At 42.3% G+C, this 18,853-nt stretch overlaps 1 protein-coding gene across 1 annotated transcript in view; it reads right to left on the reverse strand.

The window, feature by feature from the left end:
- Positions 1-18,357, reverse strand: part of LOC129822134 (mitochondrial intermediate peptidase-like) — a 34,001-nt gene extending 15,644 nt beyond the window's left edge. The window contains exons 1-18 of the mRNA XM_055880107.1: positions 17,878-18,357; positions 17,437-17,610; positions 15,807-15,895; positions 15,632-15,718; positions 15,474-15,537; positions 15,189-15,371; positions 14,741-14,897; positions 14,313-14,361; positions 13,840-13,900; positions 13,622-13,674; positions 9,065-9,218; positions 8,852-8,929; positions 8,407-8,614; positions 7,640-7,749; positions 7,467-7,541; positions 6,890-7,006; positions 3,955-4,076; positions 3,061-3,134 (exon numbers count right to left, since the gene is read on the reverse strand). Of these exons, the coding sequence (XP_055736082.1) occupies positions 3,061-3,134; positions 3,955-4,076; positions 6,890-7,006; positions 7,467-7,541; positions 7,640-7,749; positions 8,407-8,614; positions 8,852-8,929; positions 9,065-9,218; positions 13,622-13,674; positions 13,840-13,900; positions 14,313-14,361; positions 14,741-14,897; positions 15,189-15,371; positions 15,474-15,537; positions 15,632-15,718; positions 15,807-15,895; positions 17,437-17,610; positions 17,878-18,027 (2,005 nt within the window). The 5' untranslated portion in view covers positions 18,028-18,357. The remainder of the gene's footprint in view (positions 1-3,060; positions 3,135-3,954; positions 4,077-6,889; positions 7,007-7,466; positions 7,542-7,639; positions 7,750-8,406; positions 8,615-8,851; positions 8,930-9,064; positions 9,219-13,621; positions 13,675-13,839; positions 13,901-14,312; positions 14,362-14,740; positions 14,898-15,188; positions 15,372-15,473; positions 15,538-15,631; positions 15,719-15,806; positions 15,896-17,436; positions 17,611-17,877) is intronic.
- Between the last annotated feature and the right edge of the window lie 496 nt (positions 18,358-18,853).

Raw genomic sequence — 18,853 nt, forward strand, 5'->3', positions numbered from 1 at the left:
GGCTAGAGCTGCCGCTTTCAAGGAGCGGGACTCTAACCCGGAAGCTTATAAGAAATCCCGCTATGCCCTCCGACGAACCATCAAACAGGCAAAGCGTCAATACAGGACTAATCTCTAATCGTACTACACCGGCTCTGACGCTTGTTGGAAATGGCAGGGCTTGCAAACCATTACAGACTACAAAGGGAAGCACAGCCGAGAGCTGCCCAGTGACACAAGCCTACCAAACGAGCTAAACTACTTCTATGCTCACTTTGAGGCAAATAACACTGAAACATGCATGAGAGCACCAGCTGTTCCAGAAGACTGCGTGTTCACGCTCTCCGCAGTCTATGTGAGTAAGACCTTTAAACATGTCAACATTTACAAGGCCGCAGGGCCAGATGGATAACCAGGACGTGTACTGCCAGCATGCGCTGACCAACTGGCAAGTGTCTTCACTGACATTTTCAACCTCTCCCTGTCCGAGTCTGCAATACCAACATGTTTTAAGCAGACCACCATAGTGCCTGTGCCCAAGAACACTAAGGTAACCTGCCTAAATGACTACCGACCCATAGCACTCACGTCTGTAGCCATGAAGTGCTTTGAAGGGCTGGTCATGGCTCACATCAACAGCATTATTCCAGAAACCCTAGACCCACTCCAATTTGCATACCGCCCTAACAGATCCACAGATGATGCAATCTCTAATGCACTCCACACTGCCCTTTCCCACCTGAACAAACGGAACACCTACGTGAGAATGCTATTCATTGACTACAGCTCAGTGTTCAGCACCATAGTGCCCTCAAAGCTCATCAATAAGCTAAGGACCCTGGGACTAAATATCTCCCTCTGCAACTAGATCCTGGACTTCCTGACGGGCCGCCCCCAGGTGGTAAGGGTAGGTAACAACACATCCGCCATGCTGATCCTCAACACAGGGGCCTCTCAGGGTTGCGTGCTCAGTCCCCTCCTGTACTCTCTGTTCACTCATGACTGCACGGCCAGGCACGACTCCAAAACCATCATTAAGTTTGCATCGAATGGCAGGAGGATGACCTCCACTCGTGGCACTGCCACCATGTAAAAATGCTTGTGTTCTGTTATAGCTTACCAGTTACCACCATACAAGACTAACCACTACCAAACAAGGGGCTATATAGCTCTATAATGACAGAGCCCCTATAAAACACAAGGTAAGAGGCAGTAAAACATGCTGGAGAGCTAAATATCCTCCATTCTGAGGCCCCTATCGCAGACCAGACTAACCACAACAGCAGCAGGTGTGTATACCTGGGTGAATGAATTATGATCCAACTCTGGTGGGCTACTGCTGGCTCTTTCTAGTTCCACCGGGTTGTCAAGGATCACCTAGAGCAGACATACCTAGTCTCTTCTGAACACAATTCATTGAAATATAGTTAGAAGTTGGTTGACACCTTCCTTCCTAGTCTAATGGACACTAAAAAGGTAAATCAGGGGGGCTCCTGAGTGGTGCAGGGGTCTAAGGCACTGAATTGCAGTGTTGCGGCATCACTACAGGTTTGATCCCAGGCTGTGTCACAACCAGCCGTGACCGGGAGTCCAATAGAGCGGCGCACAATTGGCCCAGCATCATCCGTGTTAGGGGAGGGTTTGGCCGGGGCGCTTTACTTGGCTCATCGGGCTCTAGCGACTCCTTGTGGCGGGCCGGGCACCTGCAGGCTGACACCAGTCGTCAGTTTAACGGTGTTTCCTCCAACACATTGATGCAACTGGCTTCTGGGTAAAGCAAGCGGGTGTTAAGAAGCGCGGTTTGGCAGGTCATGTTTCGGAGGACGTATGACTCGACCGTTGCCTCTCCCGAGCCAGTTGTGGAGTTGCAGTGATGAGACAAGATCGTAATTGGATCGCAATTGGATATCACGAAATTGGCAAGAAACAGGGGGTCTAATTTCAATAAAATATTTTTATAAAGTAAATCAGCCTGAAGTGGGCCACTACATGACCTGTCCAGAGGCTCAGGTCAAGTCTAATATTCCCTCAAATGTTTTGGGGCACTGAGCAAATCTTAGGTCTTGTGAGCGGAAACATGAACATTGTGACAACTTTTTGCAACTTCCGGGGCACGTTTGTACCCTTACAGTTTTAAACAGTGGCCAATAGGCTATTGTGGCTATTTGACCATACCAACAAAATCAATGGAGCAAATCCCATATTATTTTAACATGGAAAAAGCTTTTGATTTCTATGATATAGCTGTGGTGTTCAATGCAGGCCAACATTGCACAAGACTTTTAAAAACATTTTTACATTATGAAGGGCCAGACATTAATTTATGATTTTTTACTTAGTCTGTAACACCATGGGCCAAATAGGTGACTGTAAATTGCTAAGGTGTTTTATGATGCAAGAAACCACTTTATAAAATACAATTAATTATTACTACCATACAGAGAATTAGACAATGTAGGCTACCCCTCTGCCTAATGGCTTATTTGCATATTCAAGCCTGTCTCAAAATATAACACTGCCCCTTTAATTAAGACAAAGCTTTTTACCTTACTGGCTTTTCAAAGACAGCTTGAAATATAGCCTAAGCCTACACGTATTGTGCTCTTGTAGGAAGCAGTAACTTCCCATTGCTGAAGTTATACTTCTTTGTAACTGAGCTAATAACTCGCTAACAACTTGCTAACTAGCAAAGAATATAAATAAATGTGCACACGCACAGCTATGCGCTTTGATCTGAAAAGCGGATTTACTCATGGGTGATTGAAAGAATGCTTGTCAGCTACCCCCACCAATAGAATTCTACTCCTTTGCGCTCTGGCTCTGCCTACAACAAAATCACAGACTCAATCTTGCAAAGTTAGATTTGTTTTGTTTCATTGAAAAGGGGCTAATATAATGTTGATTTGACCACAGAAAAAACATTAATCTATATAGCGCAAACTAATGGGGCAAACTCGGTGTAGTTCAATCTCTTGTGTCTCTGCGAGGCCTGGCCTTTCTTCCTCGCGGCATTCCTGGAGGAGGTGCTCGGCCACGCAAGTGCGCAGCTTAGAGGGCACATTGGTTAAGACCATGACATACCTTCCACCATGAGCATGGGCTCCTTCCCTCCCCCATGGGCCAGCATCTCCCTACGGTAGCGCTCTCCCATGTCCCTGGGGGAGAGAGAGGAAAGATAAGATTACAGCCACATGCAATCTCTTCCAGCGGCTCCTCTTCTCCTTCCCTGAGCCCTGAGCAAAGTCTCAGCTCTCTCCTCACAGGGCTGATGATAGGAAACAGAGGTTCGACAACCACAGGTGGAACATAAACAATGTCAAAGGGAAAGGAGAGAAAGTAAGACGGAGAAAAAAGGGCTGCGGGGCTCGAATCTCTGAGGTGAATCTCTAAACAAAGCCTCTGTGAAGTCAAAGTCAGAGCAGAGCTGAGAGGGAGGACTGTGGGGCTGTGTAATGTGGACGCTGGTGGCTCTAACTGGATTACAGTACCACACCTGCTGGTGTGGATTTCATATTAATGTCATGTTCAATGTCAAGCTGAGAGACTTAACACTACTCAGGGAAGGTTGCTTGTCAGAGAGCATTTGCCTCGGTCTTCTTGGAAATGCAAACAAGTTTATACCTTGCAGTCAAATGTTATATCACTGAAAGTTACAGTACAACAGACACACTGTACTATCATTGAATGTAGCATAAGTTCCCGGTGTGTGATTACACATGGCAAAAAATCTTAAGGGACACACAAAAATACATCACCAAATGGTCCTGATATATTTTTACATTATTAATAAAGTCATTTTTCACCGATTTATGACTGCCTCGGAGGAAGTTCATTGTATTGCTACAGTTTTTTTCTTCCGTAGGGACCCTGCATTTAGTCACACCTATAAAAGTTAAGTGCAGCAGACAGCCATGCCTTGATATTGTGTGTATTTCCTGATCAAGAGTTTATGTGAGGACACGCTGAATGGCTCACCTGTTTAAAGGATCCTGAACAAAACACTGTTTCCACACCATGGAGGCCACAGCGCGGGACATGAGATAGGAGTAGTACTTGGCCCCGTAGCCAATGAGGTGGCTGAATCTCAGCTGCCATGCCTGCAAAAGAAAAAAAAGCATTTCACAAGATCACTACATCATTGACAACACCATACCCAATAAATAACCCAAATTAAACTGGCTTTTCAACAGGTTCCACTGAATACCATGATTTCAGAAAGACCACCACTGTATGTATACTGACAAATAAACATTTTATCTCACATAAAAAAACAATAACAAAAACAGACAGATTGAATGCAATTAAAATAGCTTACGCATGGCGGCAGGTAGCCTAGTGGTTAGAGAGTTGGACTAGTAACCGGAAGGTTGCAAGATCGAATCCCCCGAGCTGACAAGGTAAAAATCTGTCATTCTGCCCCTGAACAAGGCAGTTACCCCACTGTTCCTAGACCGTCATTGAAAATAAGAATGTGTTCTTAACTGACTTGCCTAGTTAAATAAAGGTACAACATGATTTATTTTTTTAAATGCAGAGTGTAGTTTGGAGAGAAAGGCTAATTCAGCTTTGAAGACTTAACTGTTCCTGCTCATAAAGGTTGCTAAAGGAAAAGACAAGCAGAGACATTCTTCTGTCATCATCATCTACTTCCCCCTCAGGAAAATACCCAATATTATTCGGGCCATTAAAGAAAGTCTATTGAAGTTTGTTCTAGTTACTGTCTGGTCACTGTTTTTTCTGCTTCAAAATTCATGCTACAGTTCAATTGGCCCATGATTAAGTCAAATATGGACTTTGATTTAACTGTATACATTTTACTTTAAACCTTTTACTTTGCTTTTAAAAGGAACAAAACTTGGAAATTCCTAAATGGCAGAGTGCATACATTTCCTTTCCCCCTTGTTGCCTAGAGGGTCCAACTTCCTATCTGTAAAGACAACATGCTCTATGATCAGGCCTGATTTTGGACTCCGGGGAAATTCACCTGGCAAACACTCAGTCATTCAGTCAGAAAGCAGCAGTGGAACAAAACTAAATTATACCCTATTCTCCACAGTGGTTGTAAAACACAAATGAAAAGCTAAGTACTGTAGGTATTGTATCAGAGCATTGAGCCTGTAATGCATAAGGAACCTTACGAACCTTGCTAGAGTCACATAGATATCACCAAATGAAGTTGCCCTAACTAACATCAAAATGTGGGCCCAGATCTTTATAAATTAAAACTTTAGCTCTTAGGAGAAGGTTTTTCCCCGACTGTGCTCTTTACAGTACCGTCTTGGATAGGTGCGATAGATGAGTTTAAAGGGGCTAATGTACTCTGCCTTTGAGAGAGGTGCTGCTTATTTAAACAGCGGGCAGTGTGAAAGAGTTCTCCAGGCTGGGTGGATGATCCTCTAGCGTGAAACAGGCTTAAGCCGCAAAGTGTCTGCATGACGGGTCCCATCTGGGCCCTAATGACTTTAATAAGGGTAAACAGTACTCCTGACAGAGGTAGTGCATTGGGGAAACCAAAATATTGGGAAACTGAGCACAAATCATGAGGAGAGTTCACCAGCCGCCCGGACGGCAGTACCAGAGGCCTATAGCATATATCAGGTCACCCGGTTTGAACTCACCCTCATCTTGCTGTGGCAAGATATCCCCAACCGCACAAGACCTTAGAACATGAAACGTAATTACAGGTATGACAAAGAATGGCTGAAACTTAGAGATGGACAGTGAACATTCAAACTAATCAGTTCAGACACCATTGCTCTGCTTTATTTTTGAGCCGTCCAACTTGAGAAGGTCATAGTCCAGTCAACATCTCAGCGAAAGATCCCTTTTGATCCACACAGACAAGGACCCGGAAAGTCAGAGCAGCATGGGATTCCCATTTGGTCCATGTACTCAACAACAGCTGATAGTCTTTCTCTCCAGTCAGAACTGATACCCCTGGTCTATAAACCATACACATGTCACAATCACCCCAGTGTTTATCATTTGGGTCTCTCTGTAACCTATTAGCCATTGAAATGTTCAGTTTAGTGTGGAAAGTTTGGCTTCACTGCTTTTTTGCGAGCGCAGGGAGAAGAGAATAAAAAATATGGTCCTTTTAGCAGAATATAAACAAATCTGTTTCCACTTGCTCCAATCCCATGACAGATCCTTTAACAACACAATTAGGAATTTTGTAAGTGGGGCTAAAAGGAGGAAAACTACTCATCCCATCATAACATATGTAATTTGAGTGAAATGTTGAGTTTCGGCATCGTTCTATAGTTAAAGAAAAATTACTCAGACAGAAAGGAAAGTATATAACATTAACCACACTCCCCTGGGAGGTCGTTAGCTGCATGGATAAAAGTGGAAGTATGACTTTTAGCGAGGGTAAAGCAACTATGGCTTGTAAGCTCAATTAAAGAAGGTGGAACTGAGTGCCGTCTATTCCTGATGGCCCACATAATTACAGATGAGGATAAATGCCTTATGATGACCATTCCTGTTAAATGATGGCTGTGTTTTACATTCTCTATTCCCTCCTGACTATTTTCATTAAAAGGACCACAGAAAGAAGAGTTTCAAATATTTCCCCCAGGGAGTGCTCATTCAAAGTATACTTTTGCTTTGTTATTTGAGCAGGGCCTCCAAAAAAGCTTTAATCCCTTAAACGGTGCTGCGCCTGGGTAAGAGATATAAAACCACAAAGCCAGAGAAGAATATCCAAAAAATAACTCCTTCTCTCTGCTCTGTTTTTGTCCCTCTGTTGCATGGGAGAAGGCAGACACTGTGGTAAAGATTTGGGGATTAAGCAAAGAATGTCCCCTAAAACATTCATTAACTGTAAAGGCTGTAATTGAGCTCTTAATCAAAGTTCTATAGACCAACTCAGTGAAGGCAAAGAGCATTTTGACACCGAGGTACCCACCGTGTTTGGAGTGTACGGTAGGCCGTAGAATTTCTGCTGCATGTCCTTTAAGATATCAGTCGTTGATCGGTTTTGTGGTTTTCCATGATACATTTGATCCAGAGCAGAGTAGAAAATCTGTCCACATAAAAAATAAACATGCTGAATCATTCATGTAGTTACATGTTAAACCTTTGAAACGTTCCCAAATATCCCACTTAGAGTTAAGTAATTTTCTGTTGCCTGAAAAAGGCTGATATCTGTTAAGTCTCTACACTTATCTACCATCAATCACTCAGGCAAAGCACCTACAGGATATGTGTTATGTCTATTGTGTTTAAGTGAGTTTTTAAAACAACGCTAACAATATAGGATACCTTGTTAAAAAACTACTATAAAGATTAGCAGATAACAGTTGTCAGTGTTTGCTGCCGTGCCAGTACATTTGAAACAGTTTGAGAGCAAAATGTTTTGCCCTTGTAATGTGCATTTGCATGAGAGTTCAGTGTCAACGTAACTCATGAGTGTTAATGTATCCCATTCAAGGAAAAGCTGTGACCCATTTTGTTTATTGTTGTTGTATGTCAGGGGGATTTACCTGTAGCTGAGTGTCTGCCGCACCACACACCTTTTTGGACTCACACAGACGAGCCACCATGCTCTGAGGCAGAGGCTGCAAAAACACAAAGACATTCATTTCTCTGCAGGACTACAGCACAATATCTTTACAGTAACCCATCTAGTAACACAAAAAAAATGGTGAGTTTGTACCTGTCCTGTTTGATAATGGCGGGCAAATTGGTTCACTACACGATAATCAGTGGCAAAGTACTCCATGAGAATAGAGGGGACCTCAGCAAAGTCAGTGGCACATCTGGTTCCTGAGAAGTCAAAAGCAGTCTCAAGTTGCTCCATTACTGATCTATGTTATCTAAGTGGATGACATTTTATAGCATCTTGAGTTACTTGCTAAGGCTTATCCTTAGTCTTTATCTAACAAGTAAAGGAGCATGCAATCAATCCAATGATAACCAGTGTGGATTTCCTCACCAAGCCGTATCATTCGGAATTGTATTTAACAGGCCTTTTCAAGTCTCCACACCATGACTGAACACAGCCTCTACGCATGCCATTCTAACCTGTGACCATCATTATAAGATGTCATTCACAACACCACCCACTACACTAGCAGAGGATGAAACCATTGATACTAAAATCAATCCTCCTCACTATTAGGACTATTGACTTGAGAGAGCTTTACATACAGTCATTCCCATATTATTATTCACATTAACAGTACAAATACATAGGGACAATACCACGGTAACAGAGTGATGCTAAGTTTCCGATTTTTCACTTTAAAATGTATGTCAAACAAAAACCAATGATTGCAAAGTTAAACAAACCATACAACTCTATGGACAAGGACGACTTGGATGTTTCAGCATCACTTTGGAATTACCCATAAGCACAATGCCAGGCTAAAGCTGCTAAAGTTAACGGTTCAACTCTGAGAATGTCAGATGAGCATGGCTGACCTGTGATGTGTTGGTAGCGTGTGCGCCCTAGCATGGAGTGCATGGCATGACCCATCTCGTGGAACAGGTTCTCCATCATGCTCGGCGTGAGCAGGGTGGGGGCGCTCTTGGTGGGGAGGGGCAGGCTCAGCATCAGCACCACTACAGGCAGCTGGTACTGTCCGCTCTCTTGGCACTGCCGCCCACCGCGGATGGTGAAGTGGCAGTCCTGAGGAAGGGAGAGACAAAGAGAACATTGAGGCCCTGCCTTGAATACATTCTATGTACTGCTGGTTTCAAGATCAGTGCCACAGGGCCAGAGACATTTTTTCTTTTGAACACGCTAGAAACAGCAGCCATGGCGGCATTTTGAAATTCTTAAACTTTTTTTGATCTACTGAAACTCATATCATCTTTAAAGAAAGCCAGGTTGTGTTGCGGGCGTGGCGTGTGAGGCGATGTCTACCTGGTGAGGTTTATTTGCTCTGTGAAAGAAGTCACAGTAGATGTATCCCAGCAACCCCTCTGTCTCATGAACTACAGCCTGGACAGGAAGTGACAAAACAGTAAACTTAGGAGATCACACCATAGAAAACACAATTTAGACTATGTAATCACAGCAAACAAATTAAAGCTTCAACACTAGGAACATTTGAATAGTTATACAAGTTTTTTTTACCAGTTTGCGGACATCATCATTCCACACCTCTCCTACACTTGGATGTTCGGACATGATAGAGACTCCATAGAGCTGGGTGAAGAGGCTGTTCAGTCCCTCCATACAAGACCCCAGGGAGAAGTAGGGGCTGTAGAGGCTGGGCTCAATGTTGTACCTGTAACCAAAACACAACCACAATATGACAAACACTTCAGCACAATCTCAGTTGTGTGACTGTGACAAGCTACTGTAGACGATTGCAGGAATCTCATGCTAAAACCAAATGGGCATCTATTAGCAAGGTTCCGTAGTTAATTATGGTGTTTTACAGATTCCTCTTATTTCCCCCCTAAAGCCACTTGATGCTCTGATTAACACTTGTCATGCAGACTCTTTGGACTAACGCTCTCAGACTAGTAGACATAAAAGGGGAAATCTTGGGGAGCATGCACAATTACTCACTTCTGGTGTGGACAAAGCAAGCCATTTGAAGCAAGCAATGCCTGCCCTGGAGGCATATCCAAACGTAATTTGAATTTAATTAAAACCAGTGAGAAGCCCATTTCCTACGCCCAGCTTTAGACATGATTACCATGATGTGGCCTCCTTGCTTGTTGTACAGTGCATTCGGAAAGTGTTCAGACCCCTTGAATTTTCCACATTTTGTTACGTTACAGCCTTATTCTAAAATGGATTAAATAAATTACAATCCTCAATCTACACACAATACCCCATAATGACAAAGTGAAAAGATTTTTTTATATATTTTTTTAATAAAAAACTGAAATACCTCATTTACATAAGAATTTAGACCCTTTGCTATGAGACTCAAAATTGAGCTCACGTGCATCCTGTTTCCATTGATCATCCTTGAGATGTTTTGAAAACTTGATTGGAGTCCACCTGTGGTAAATTTATTTGATTGGACGTGATTTGGAAAGGCAAACACCTGTCTATATAAGGTCCCACAGTTGACAGTGCATGTCAGAGCAAAAACCAAGCAATGAGGTCGAAGGAATTGTCCGTAGCGCTCCGAGACAGGATTGTGTCGAGGCAGAGATCTGGGTATGGGTACCAAAACATTTCTGCAGTATTGAAGAAGTTTGGAACCACTAAGAATCTTCCTAGAACTGGCCGCCTGGCCAAGCTGAGCAATCGGGGAGAAGGGACTTGGTCAGGGAGGTGACCAAGAACCTGATGGTCACTCTGGCAGAGCTCCAAAGTTCATCTGTGGAGATGGGAGAACTTTCCAGAAGGCCAACCATCTCTACAACACTCCACCAAATCAGGCCTTTATGGTATATTGGCCAGACGGAAGCCACTCCTCAGTAAAAGGCACACGACAGCCCGCTTGGAGTTCGCCAAAAGGCAACTAACTTCGCCAAAAAGAAACAATATTCTCTGGTCTGATGAAACCAAGATTGAACTCTTTGGCCTGAATGCCAAGCGTAACGTCTGGAGCAAAACTGGCACCATCTCTACGGTGAAGCATGGTGGTGGCAGTATTATGCTGTGGGGATGTTTTTCAGCAGCAGGGACTGGGAGACTAGTTAGGATCGAGGGAAAGATGACATGAACAAGGTACAACACAGGAATGGCTTCGGGACAAGTCTCTGAATGTCCTTGAGTGGCCCAGCCAGAGCCCGGACTTGAACCCAATCAAATATCTCTGGAGAGACCTGAAAATAGCTGTGCAGCAACGCTCCCCATCCAAACTGACAGAGCTTGAGAGGATCTGCAGAGAAGAATGGGAGAAACTCCCCAAATAAAGGTGTGCCAAGCTTGTAGAGTCATACCCAAGAAGACTCGATGCTGTAATTGCTGCCAATGGTGCTTCAACATAGTACTGAGTAAAGGGTCTGAATACATATGTAAATGTGATATTTCCATTTTTTTTAAACTTGTAATAAATGTGCAAATATGTGAGCAAGACAAAGGAGCTGATCGTGGACGACGGGAAAAGGAGAGCCGAACACGCCCCCATTCACATCAACGGGGCTGTAGTGGAGTGGGTCGAGAGTTAAGTTCCTTGATGTCCACATCACCAACAAACTATCATGGTCAAAACACACCAAGACAGTCTGGAAGAGGGCACGACAACACATTTCCCCCCTCAGGAGAATGAAAAGATTTGGCATGGGTCCCCAGATCCTCAAAATGTTATACACCTGCACCATCGAGAGCATCCTGACCAGTTGCATCACTGCCTGGTATGGCAACTGCTCGGCATCTGATCGTAAGGCGCTACAGATGGTAGTGTGTACGGCCCAGTACATCACTGGGGCCAAACTTCCAGCCATCCAGAACCTATATACTAGGCAGTGTCAGAGAGATCCTTGATGAAAACCTGCTCCAGAGCGCTCAGGACCTCAGACTGGGGATAAGGTTCACTTTCCAACTGGACAACAACCCAAAGCACACAGCCAAGACAATGCAGGAGTGACTTCAGGACAAGTCTCTGAATGTCCTCGAGTGGCCCAGCCAGAGCCTGGACTTGAACCCGATCGAACATCTCTGGAGATACCTGAAAATAGCTGTGCAGCGACGCTCCCCATCCAACCTGACAGAGTTTGAGAAGATCTGCAATGAAATGTGGGAGAAACTCCCCAAATACAGGTGTGCCAAGCATGTAGCGTCATACCCAAGAACACTCAGGCTGTAATCACTGCCAAAGGTGCTTCAATAAAGTACTGAGTAAAGGGTCTGAATACTTATGTAAATCTATTTCATTTTTAAAAAATACATTTGCAAAGATTTCTAAAAACCTGTTTTTGCTTTCTCATTATGGGGTATTGTGTGTAGGTTGAGGGAGGATAAAATATGTAATCAATTTTAGAATAAGGCTGTAACGTAACAAAATGTGGAAAAAGTCAAGGGGTCTGAATACTTTCCGAATGCACTGTATATGGGACAAAGTCTGGCAACAATAAGCTTTTTCACCGACTGCTAATGGAATAATAGCAGTAATCATATGATCTTTCCTAAAGACTACTAAAGGGAGTAATTTATACCATCTTGCACATGATGTGCTACTGGGCCTTCATTTACCACACATAATCTGAAACTCCTTTCAGTAGGACATGAACATTCTCCATCTGACTTCAGTAGGAACTGCAAACCACTAATGCTGCTGACTAAGAGAAAAGGGCAACAGGAGCCACTTAGCGGTGGTGGTAACTCTGGGCAACCAGCCATCCTGGGAACCGACTGCATTCTAAACCCAACTCCTAACAACCAACACAGCACAGCATAGCACACCAAGAAGAGGGCTGAGGGGAAAGTGATTCGGAAACAGATTTTCCTCAGTTAAAAGAAGAAAAAAAAAAAAACTCTCCAACATATCTCCCCCTCCTCAGACAGAGGTTGTGCCAAACCCCATTGTGGAAACAGCCATTGAGTCCATCCCCCAGGACCTGGAATGTCTGCATTAAAGCTTTAATAAACCGTTAGACTTATTGGACTCTGGTGAGCGCCTGAGTGGAAAAGCAGTTCATTAATAATGTCCATAAAAGGACGACGTGAGACCGGCGCAAAACTGGATATGCTAGATGTGACCAACCACATCTCCCATTCACTCAAATGTTCACAGCAGATTAGGCCATTCCACTTCTCCATCTGTGAATCATGACATTTATGAATTACCCTTGACAATAAAGATAATACGTTTTCTTAACCACCCAAAGCCCATTAATCAGCATTAAAACTGCAGAATATATTACGCACACTAGAACAAATGCATAGGGTCTCAACAGATAATACATAATATTGTATATGCTATTGGAGATATCCTTTCCCAACAGACTAAAATGCGATTTACTCCTGCAATGAGTTCAGGTTGAGTTGAATGCTGTCTGGGTCCTCACTGTATTCTGGATGGTTCTCATCTGCCTAACACATTCAAACTCTGTCTTTCTATACTGTAGCATGGCAACAGTGATTCAGGTTGCATATTCTAATCCATTGTTTTGGATATCTTCCATCACATAAATAAAAATGACAGGGAACATGTATTACGCAAGGATAATTAGTTAAATTATATAAACGGAGAGGGGAAAATCTTCAGGTAAAATGAGGTGACAGCGCACCTTAGCAAAGGAAGTTGATCCGGCTTGATTATATTGAAAAGAATAAACAAAGACCTACGTAGCTCCCATTTATTTAACCAGGCAAGTAGTTAAGAACAAATTCTTATTTACAATGACGGCCTACACTTGCCAAACCCGGACGACGTTGGGCCAATTGTGCGTCGCCCTATGGGACTCCCAATCACGGCCTGATACAGCCTGGATTCGAACCAGGGTGTCTGTAGTGACGCCTCTAGCACTAAGATGAAGTGCCTTAGACTGCTGTGCCACTCGGGAGCTCCCATGCTCCTCTCCTAACACTAACAATTGATACCCGAGGAAGACCAGGTAAAAAAAATAAAATGATGCGCTACACTGAAATATGAAGTTGCCACCCACCCCAAATACAGACAGGTAGATAGAAATCAAACAGATTTATCTAATTGACAGTTGGCGAAGAATAACTGGATCAGTTGCTTTGTTTGAATAATAGATCTAGGACTGTAATACTCACCTTTCAGCACGCAACACACCACTGAAGTATGGAGGATCCCATGGCATGAGCTCCTATGGAAGATAAACATATTACTAATAGCTTGTGACAAGAATAAATAACACACCACCATTTGTATTCACCTTTTTTAATCTCACTATGGACTCATATCTTTACATGTACATTGCTACATCAGCTGGAATATAAATATTTATAAACGACAACAAAGCAGTATTTACCGCATTACGGGGGTTGAGTTTTGTCTTCATGTCTTTAATCATCTCAAAGTCTATTGCGGTTCTGTATGGGAAGAGATTTAAAATGAGTGGCTGATGTGATTGCTGACTTCACTGTCAGGCCTAATTCAAATTCAACTAAATATGTGAAAAGTGTATTCATCTATTTAACAAACTATTATTTCTGCTTCATAGTCAATTCTGTATCCAAATAACTGGATCTCTGAAGGCTCCAGCATATAAATTGGAATTCAAACATTATACTTTTTTTCAAACCTTCACTTCACTAAACTTATAAAGCTCTTTCACTCTTTCAAGGTTATATCGTCACCTTGTGGTAGAGAGGATACATGTCAGCTTTTCAAGACAAGGTGGATTATATATTTCCTTATAGCTATATACTGTATATAAGGTGAACAAATTGTGTTGATTTTGGCATAGCTCATTTTTTATTTTACTTGTATTAAGTGCTGTACCTTTCGGAGAGTTTGTCCGTCAGTAGCTGTAGGAAGTTCATCACAGTCTCTGTGGGCAGAGGAAAGGAGGGCCATGTTATATCAGTCACACACAAAGGCTTTATCATTCCCAACATCAACAGTATAGCACAGTTGTAGTGTAATATTCTAACTGGGTGACACAGTTTTTGCCTGGGTCATTTATTGTATATAATAGAGGGCATTGGTTGAATCATTCATTCATTCATGTAAACTGCTGGTAAACCTGGTTGAACAAGTATGTTTACTAACTTGGCGGTATCTGGCTGAAATGGTAGTCATTGCTAAATATCCTTCCTAATCATACACTGAAGCACTACCAATGCTTCTACATATGATTCCAAAAAAGGCCAAAGGTTTACTAATTGAAGGGAAAGTCATTGTTGGGGACAGGGGCGGAAGCATATTACCTGGGGTTTTGGCCATGGTCCCCTGTAAAGCTCTGTGTGCGTAAGACTCATAGCCCACCAGTTTGGCCAGTTTGTTCCTGCATTTCAACAGCTCTTCCAGACACTCCATCAGATCTGCATTTGGGTAGAGGAAAATCCTATAGGCAACCTCCCGAACCTGAAAAGAATGTAAAAAGCCTGTGTTTCAGGTTCTTCACCCCTTAGCCATCCCTATAACAGAGAAACCCTCCCAGCTATGGAGAATCAAATAAAATCAGGACAAATCAGGAAATGGGACAGAGAGAGTCTGACTATTACTCAACAATAGCATTTCACACGTGCAATCTCTCACAGCATTAAGTAGGCATTTCTACAGATAGACTGCAGCGCTAGCAGTACAACTGGATATCATGTGAGATTGGCGCTACCTGGTGGGGAAAGAGAGAAACATTTGCAAATGAAAACATACCAGGTCATTAGAGGACTCAGCGTGTAGACCCCCAATCTGAATGAAACTGCCCTCCGTTGCAAAGTGGCAATGAATGTGCTCAGGTATAGCTGACTTTGCTATTCTGTTTGGGAGGTGAGAGCCCATAAGAAACTCATTGTTTAGATCCAAGAGCTTGACGTGAAGCTTGACAGCCTCTTTCCGCTGCAAAATGTAAGTCAGAAAAGAGACAGTAAGGAGATGAAAGAAACATGTGACAGGGGTGGTTATCAACACACTAAAAACCAATTAAAAGGGGTACCTTACCAGTTTTTCATCCAGATGAATTCCACTGATCGCAAAGTCAAACATGAACAGCTCAGCCACTTTCCTAGGTAGAAAGATACATTTACATTATCTGAATGAAACTGTCAAGTCTACGCCAAATTAAATACCGGTAAAAGGATTTAGGTTGGAGAGCATACCTTGTTTCTGGGTCCAACTGAGCTAAAACTTCTTTGTTATCCAACAAATTCTTTAAACTTCTACAAAGGTCAACATTGGTGTTGAGTCTGTGAGATAAACAAACAGTGAATAATCATTATGTAATATGCCACTCAGTAACATATATTCTACTAGACCTAGTTCAATGGCACTTACTTTTCTACAACTGTGCCGATCTCTATACATGTCTTCTCTGCTGCCTCACGGAAGGACGGGTCCGGGTGTGCCACTTTCACAAAGTCAGCCTGGTTTGAGGAGAAAATAAGTGTACCTGTCAACTTAAATTGATTGGTTTTTGACTCTATCCTGTGCTTTCTATATTAATAAAAAATAAATATATACAGTACCAGTCAAAACTTTGGACACACCTACTCATTCCAGGTTTTTTCTTTATTTTTACATTCTACATTATAGAATAATAGTGAAGACATCAAAACAATGAAATAACACATAAGGAATCAGGTAGTAAACAAAAAAAAGTGTTAAACAAATCAAAATATATTTTATATTTGAGATTCTTCAAAGTAACCACTCTTTGCCTTGATGACAGCTTTGCACACTCTTGGCATTCTCTCAAGCAGCTTCATGAGGTATTTAATATATATTTAACTAGGCAAGTCAGTTAAGAACAAATTCTTATTTAAATGAAAGCCAACACAGGCCAAACTCCCAAACTTTTATTGTCGGATCTACACGAACCACGTAGGTCACCTATTTTGGATTCAAAACTGCAAATTCTGCCGAAAGGTGACTAGTTTGCATTCCTGATGATGAAACTGTCTATCCTGAGGACCGCCACAGGAAAGGAAGACCCAGAGATACCTCTGCTGCAGAGGATACATTCATTAGCCTCTAAGGGGTGAAGAATTGCAGCCCAGATAAATGCTTCACAGAGTTCAAGTGACAGACACATTTCAACATCAACTGTTCAGAAGAGAATGAATGAATCAGGCCTTCGTGGTCGAATTGCTGCAAAGAAACCACTACTAAAGGACACCAATAAGCAGAAGAGACTTGCTTGGGCCAAGAAACACAAGCAATGGACATTAGACCAGTGTAAATCTGTTCTTTGGGCTGTCCTTAGATTTTTGGTTCCAACCGCTGTGTCGCAGAGTAGGTGAACGGATGATCTCCACATGTGTGGTTCCCACCGTGAAGTATGGAGGAGGTGGTGTGATGGTGCTTTGCTGGTGACACTGTCAGGGATTTTTTTAGAATTCAAGGCACACTTAACCAGCATGCCTACCACAGCATTCTGCAGCGACATCCCACCCCATCTGGTTTGCTCTTAGTGGGACTATTATTTGTTTTTCAACAGGGCAATGACCCAACACACCTTCAGGCTATGTAAGGGCTATTTGACCAAGAAGGAGAGTGATGGAGTACTGAATCAGATGACCTGGCCTCCACAATCACCCAACCTCAAACCAATTGAGATGGTTTGGGATGAGTCTGACCGCAAAGTGAAGGAAAAGCAGCCAACAAGTGCTCAGCATATGTGGGAACTCCTTCAAGACTGTTGGAAAAGCATTCCAGGTGAAGCTGGTTGAGAGAATGCCAAGAGTGTACAAAGCTGTCATCAAGGCAAAGGGTGGCTCCATTGAAGAATCTAAAATATATTTATATTTGCTTAACACTTTTGGTTACTACATGATTCCATATGCGTTATTTCATCATTTTGATGTCTTCACTATTATTCTACACTTTAGAAAATTTATCAAATAAAGAAAAACCCTTGAATGAGTTGGTGTGTCCAAACTTTTGACTGGTACTGTATACATCTTACCAGGTCTGCTACTTTGCACAAGCCGTCTGAGAGTTGGTCAAAAGTCTCGACAGTAACAGCTCCAGGAGGGCTGCTGCAGACTTTATCCACCAGCTCCTGTGTGTCCTTCAGAGCCCTTTTAGTGGTCACCTCGAAGCCAGCAGGGGAGCTCAGCTCTGGGACTCCAAACAAGCCCTGTGAAGGTTTTAGGATACCGTTTGACTACATTATGTGGGTAGGAATTTAAAATACTGTTACTAGTCTCGACCAAAAGCTATGTGAACTGAAAATTCTGACTATTAGCTACATTTCTTGACTGAAGGACAAACCAGTGTTTGTAAAAACAGTATAGTGACAAGTGCAAATCAAATACAGTCGTGTTAGATTAAACAACAACTAGCGACATCACATAGGCTAAGATACATTTGGGAATACTGTAGTTTCATGACTTGATCAACATACCACATTTTTTTCAAACAACTCAATTCTTCTGTGAGGTTTGGCATTGAAGGCAGCTCCTACAGGTGACCAAGTGGTGACATTTCTCCTCCATATCGATGGCCATATCCCTCTGTGTTTTACAATGTAAAGCAAACGCTTGCAAGCTGACATGATAATGCACTTACGTTAATTAGCGATCTACAGATGACTTGACTGACTAACCCACTGACTCGGCTAGTATTGTAAACAATGGAGAAAAGACTTCGAGGACATGCTAGCTAACGTTAACCAATAATTTAGCTACCAATCCACTTTCAGTGATTAGGCTGAAGAATAAAGTTAAGTATTGTACACGAAAAATCCAGATATCTTCAGATGGGTTGATAGCTAACTGTCCAGTGATAAACGTAAGATATGTTTTTAGCAAGCATTTGGTAGAATTTGACAGTCAAGCGAACAGCTTCCACATGTTAGCTAATGATTGGGAAATGCATTTTTGTGCTAAAGAATACTATAAATTGATCAAAATATATATTGCCACATTTACTTGATCAACTTGGCACTACATTAATATTCCAAAATATGTCTTAATGGTGCGGAATGGTAGGCATAACTATAAATAATTGTTTTGCCTGTAACAGATAGCATAATTTATACCGAAAGTGCTGAAAGATTTATAAAATGGGTTATGCCTTGTTCATGTCCTGTCGGAAACTTGGGATCTCCGAGTTAAAATGAACGTAAGTTACTTGCGTAGAGCTTCCTATTGGTTAATTCTGAAGGTGTTTTCACATATAGTCCTCTTTAAAATAAACGATCTCAGTACTCTTTACTGTGAATTCTGGTGAAAAACAAGAAGCAAAATAACTCTGTTATCTTTGTATTCACACTGCCCTTGCCTTTGAATGAGGACTCAAGTCTTTTGCCAGTTCACTTCGCCTATTTTGTGGTCTGAGTCGTCTTTGCATTCACATTGGTACTGTATGTTTAGAAAGGA

The sequence above is a fragment of the Salvelinus fontinalis genome, chromosome 24 (genome assembly GCF_029448725.1).
Source record: "Salvelinus fontinalis isolate EN_2023a chromosome 24, ASM2944872v1, whole genome shotgun sequence".
NCBI lineage: Eukaryota > Metazoa > Chordata > Actinopteri > Salmoniformes > Salmonidae > Salvelinus > Salvelinus fontinalis.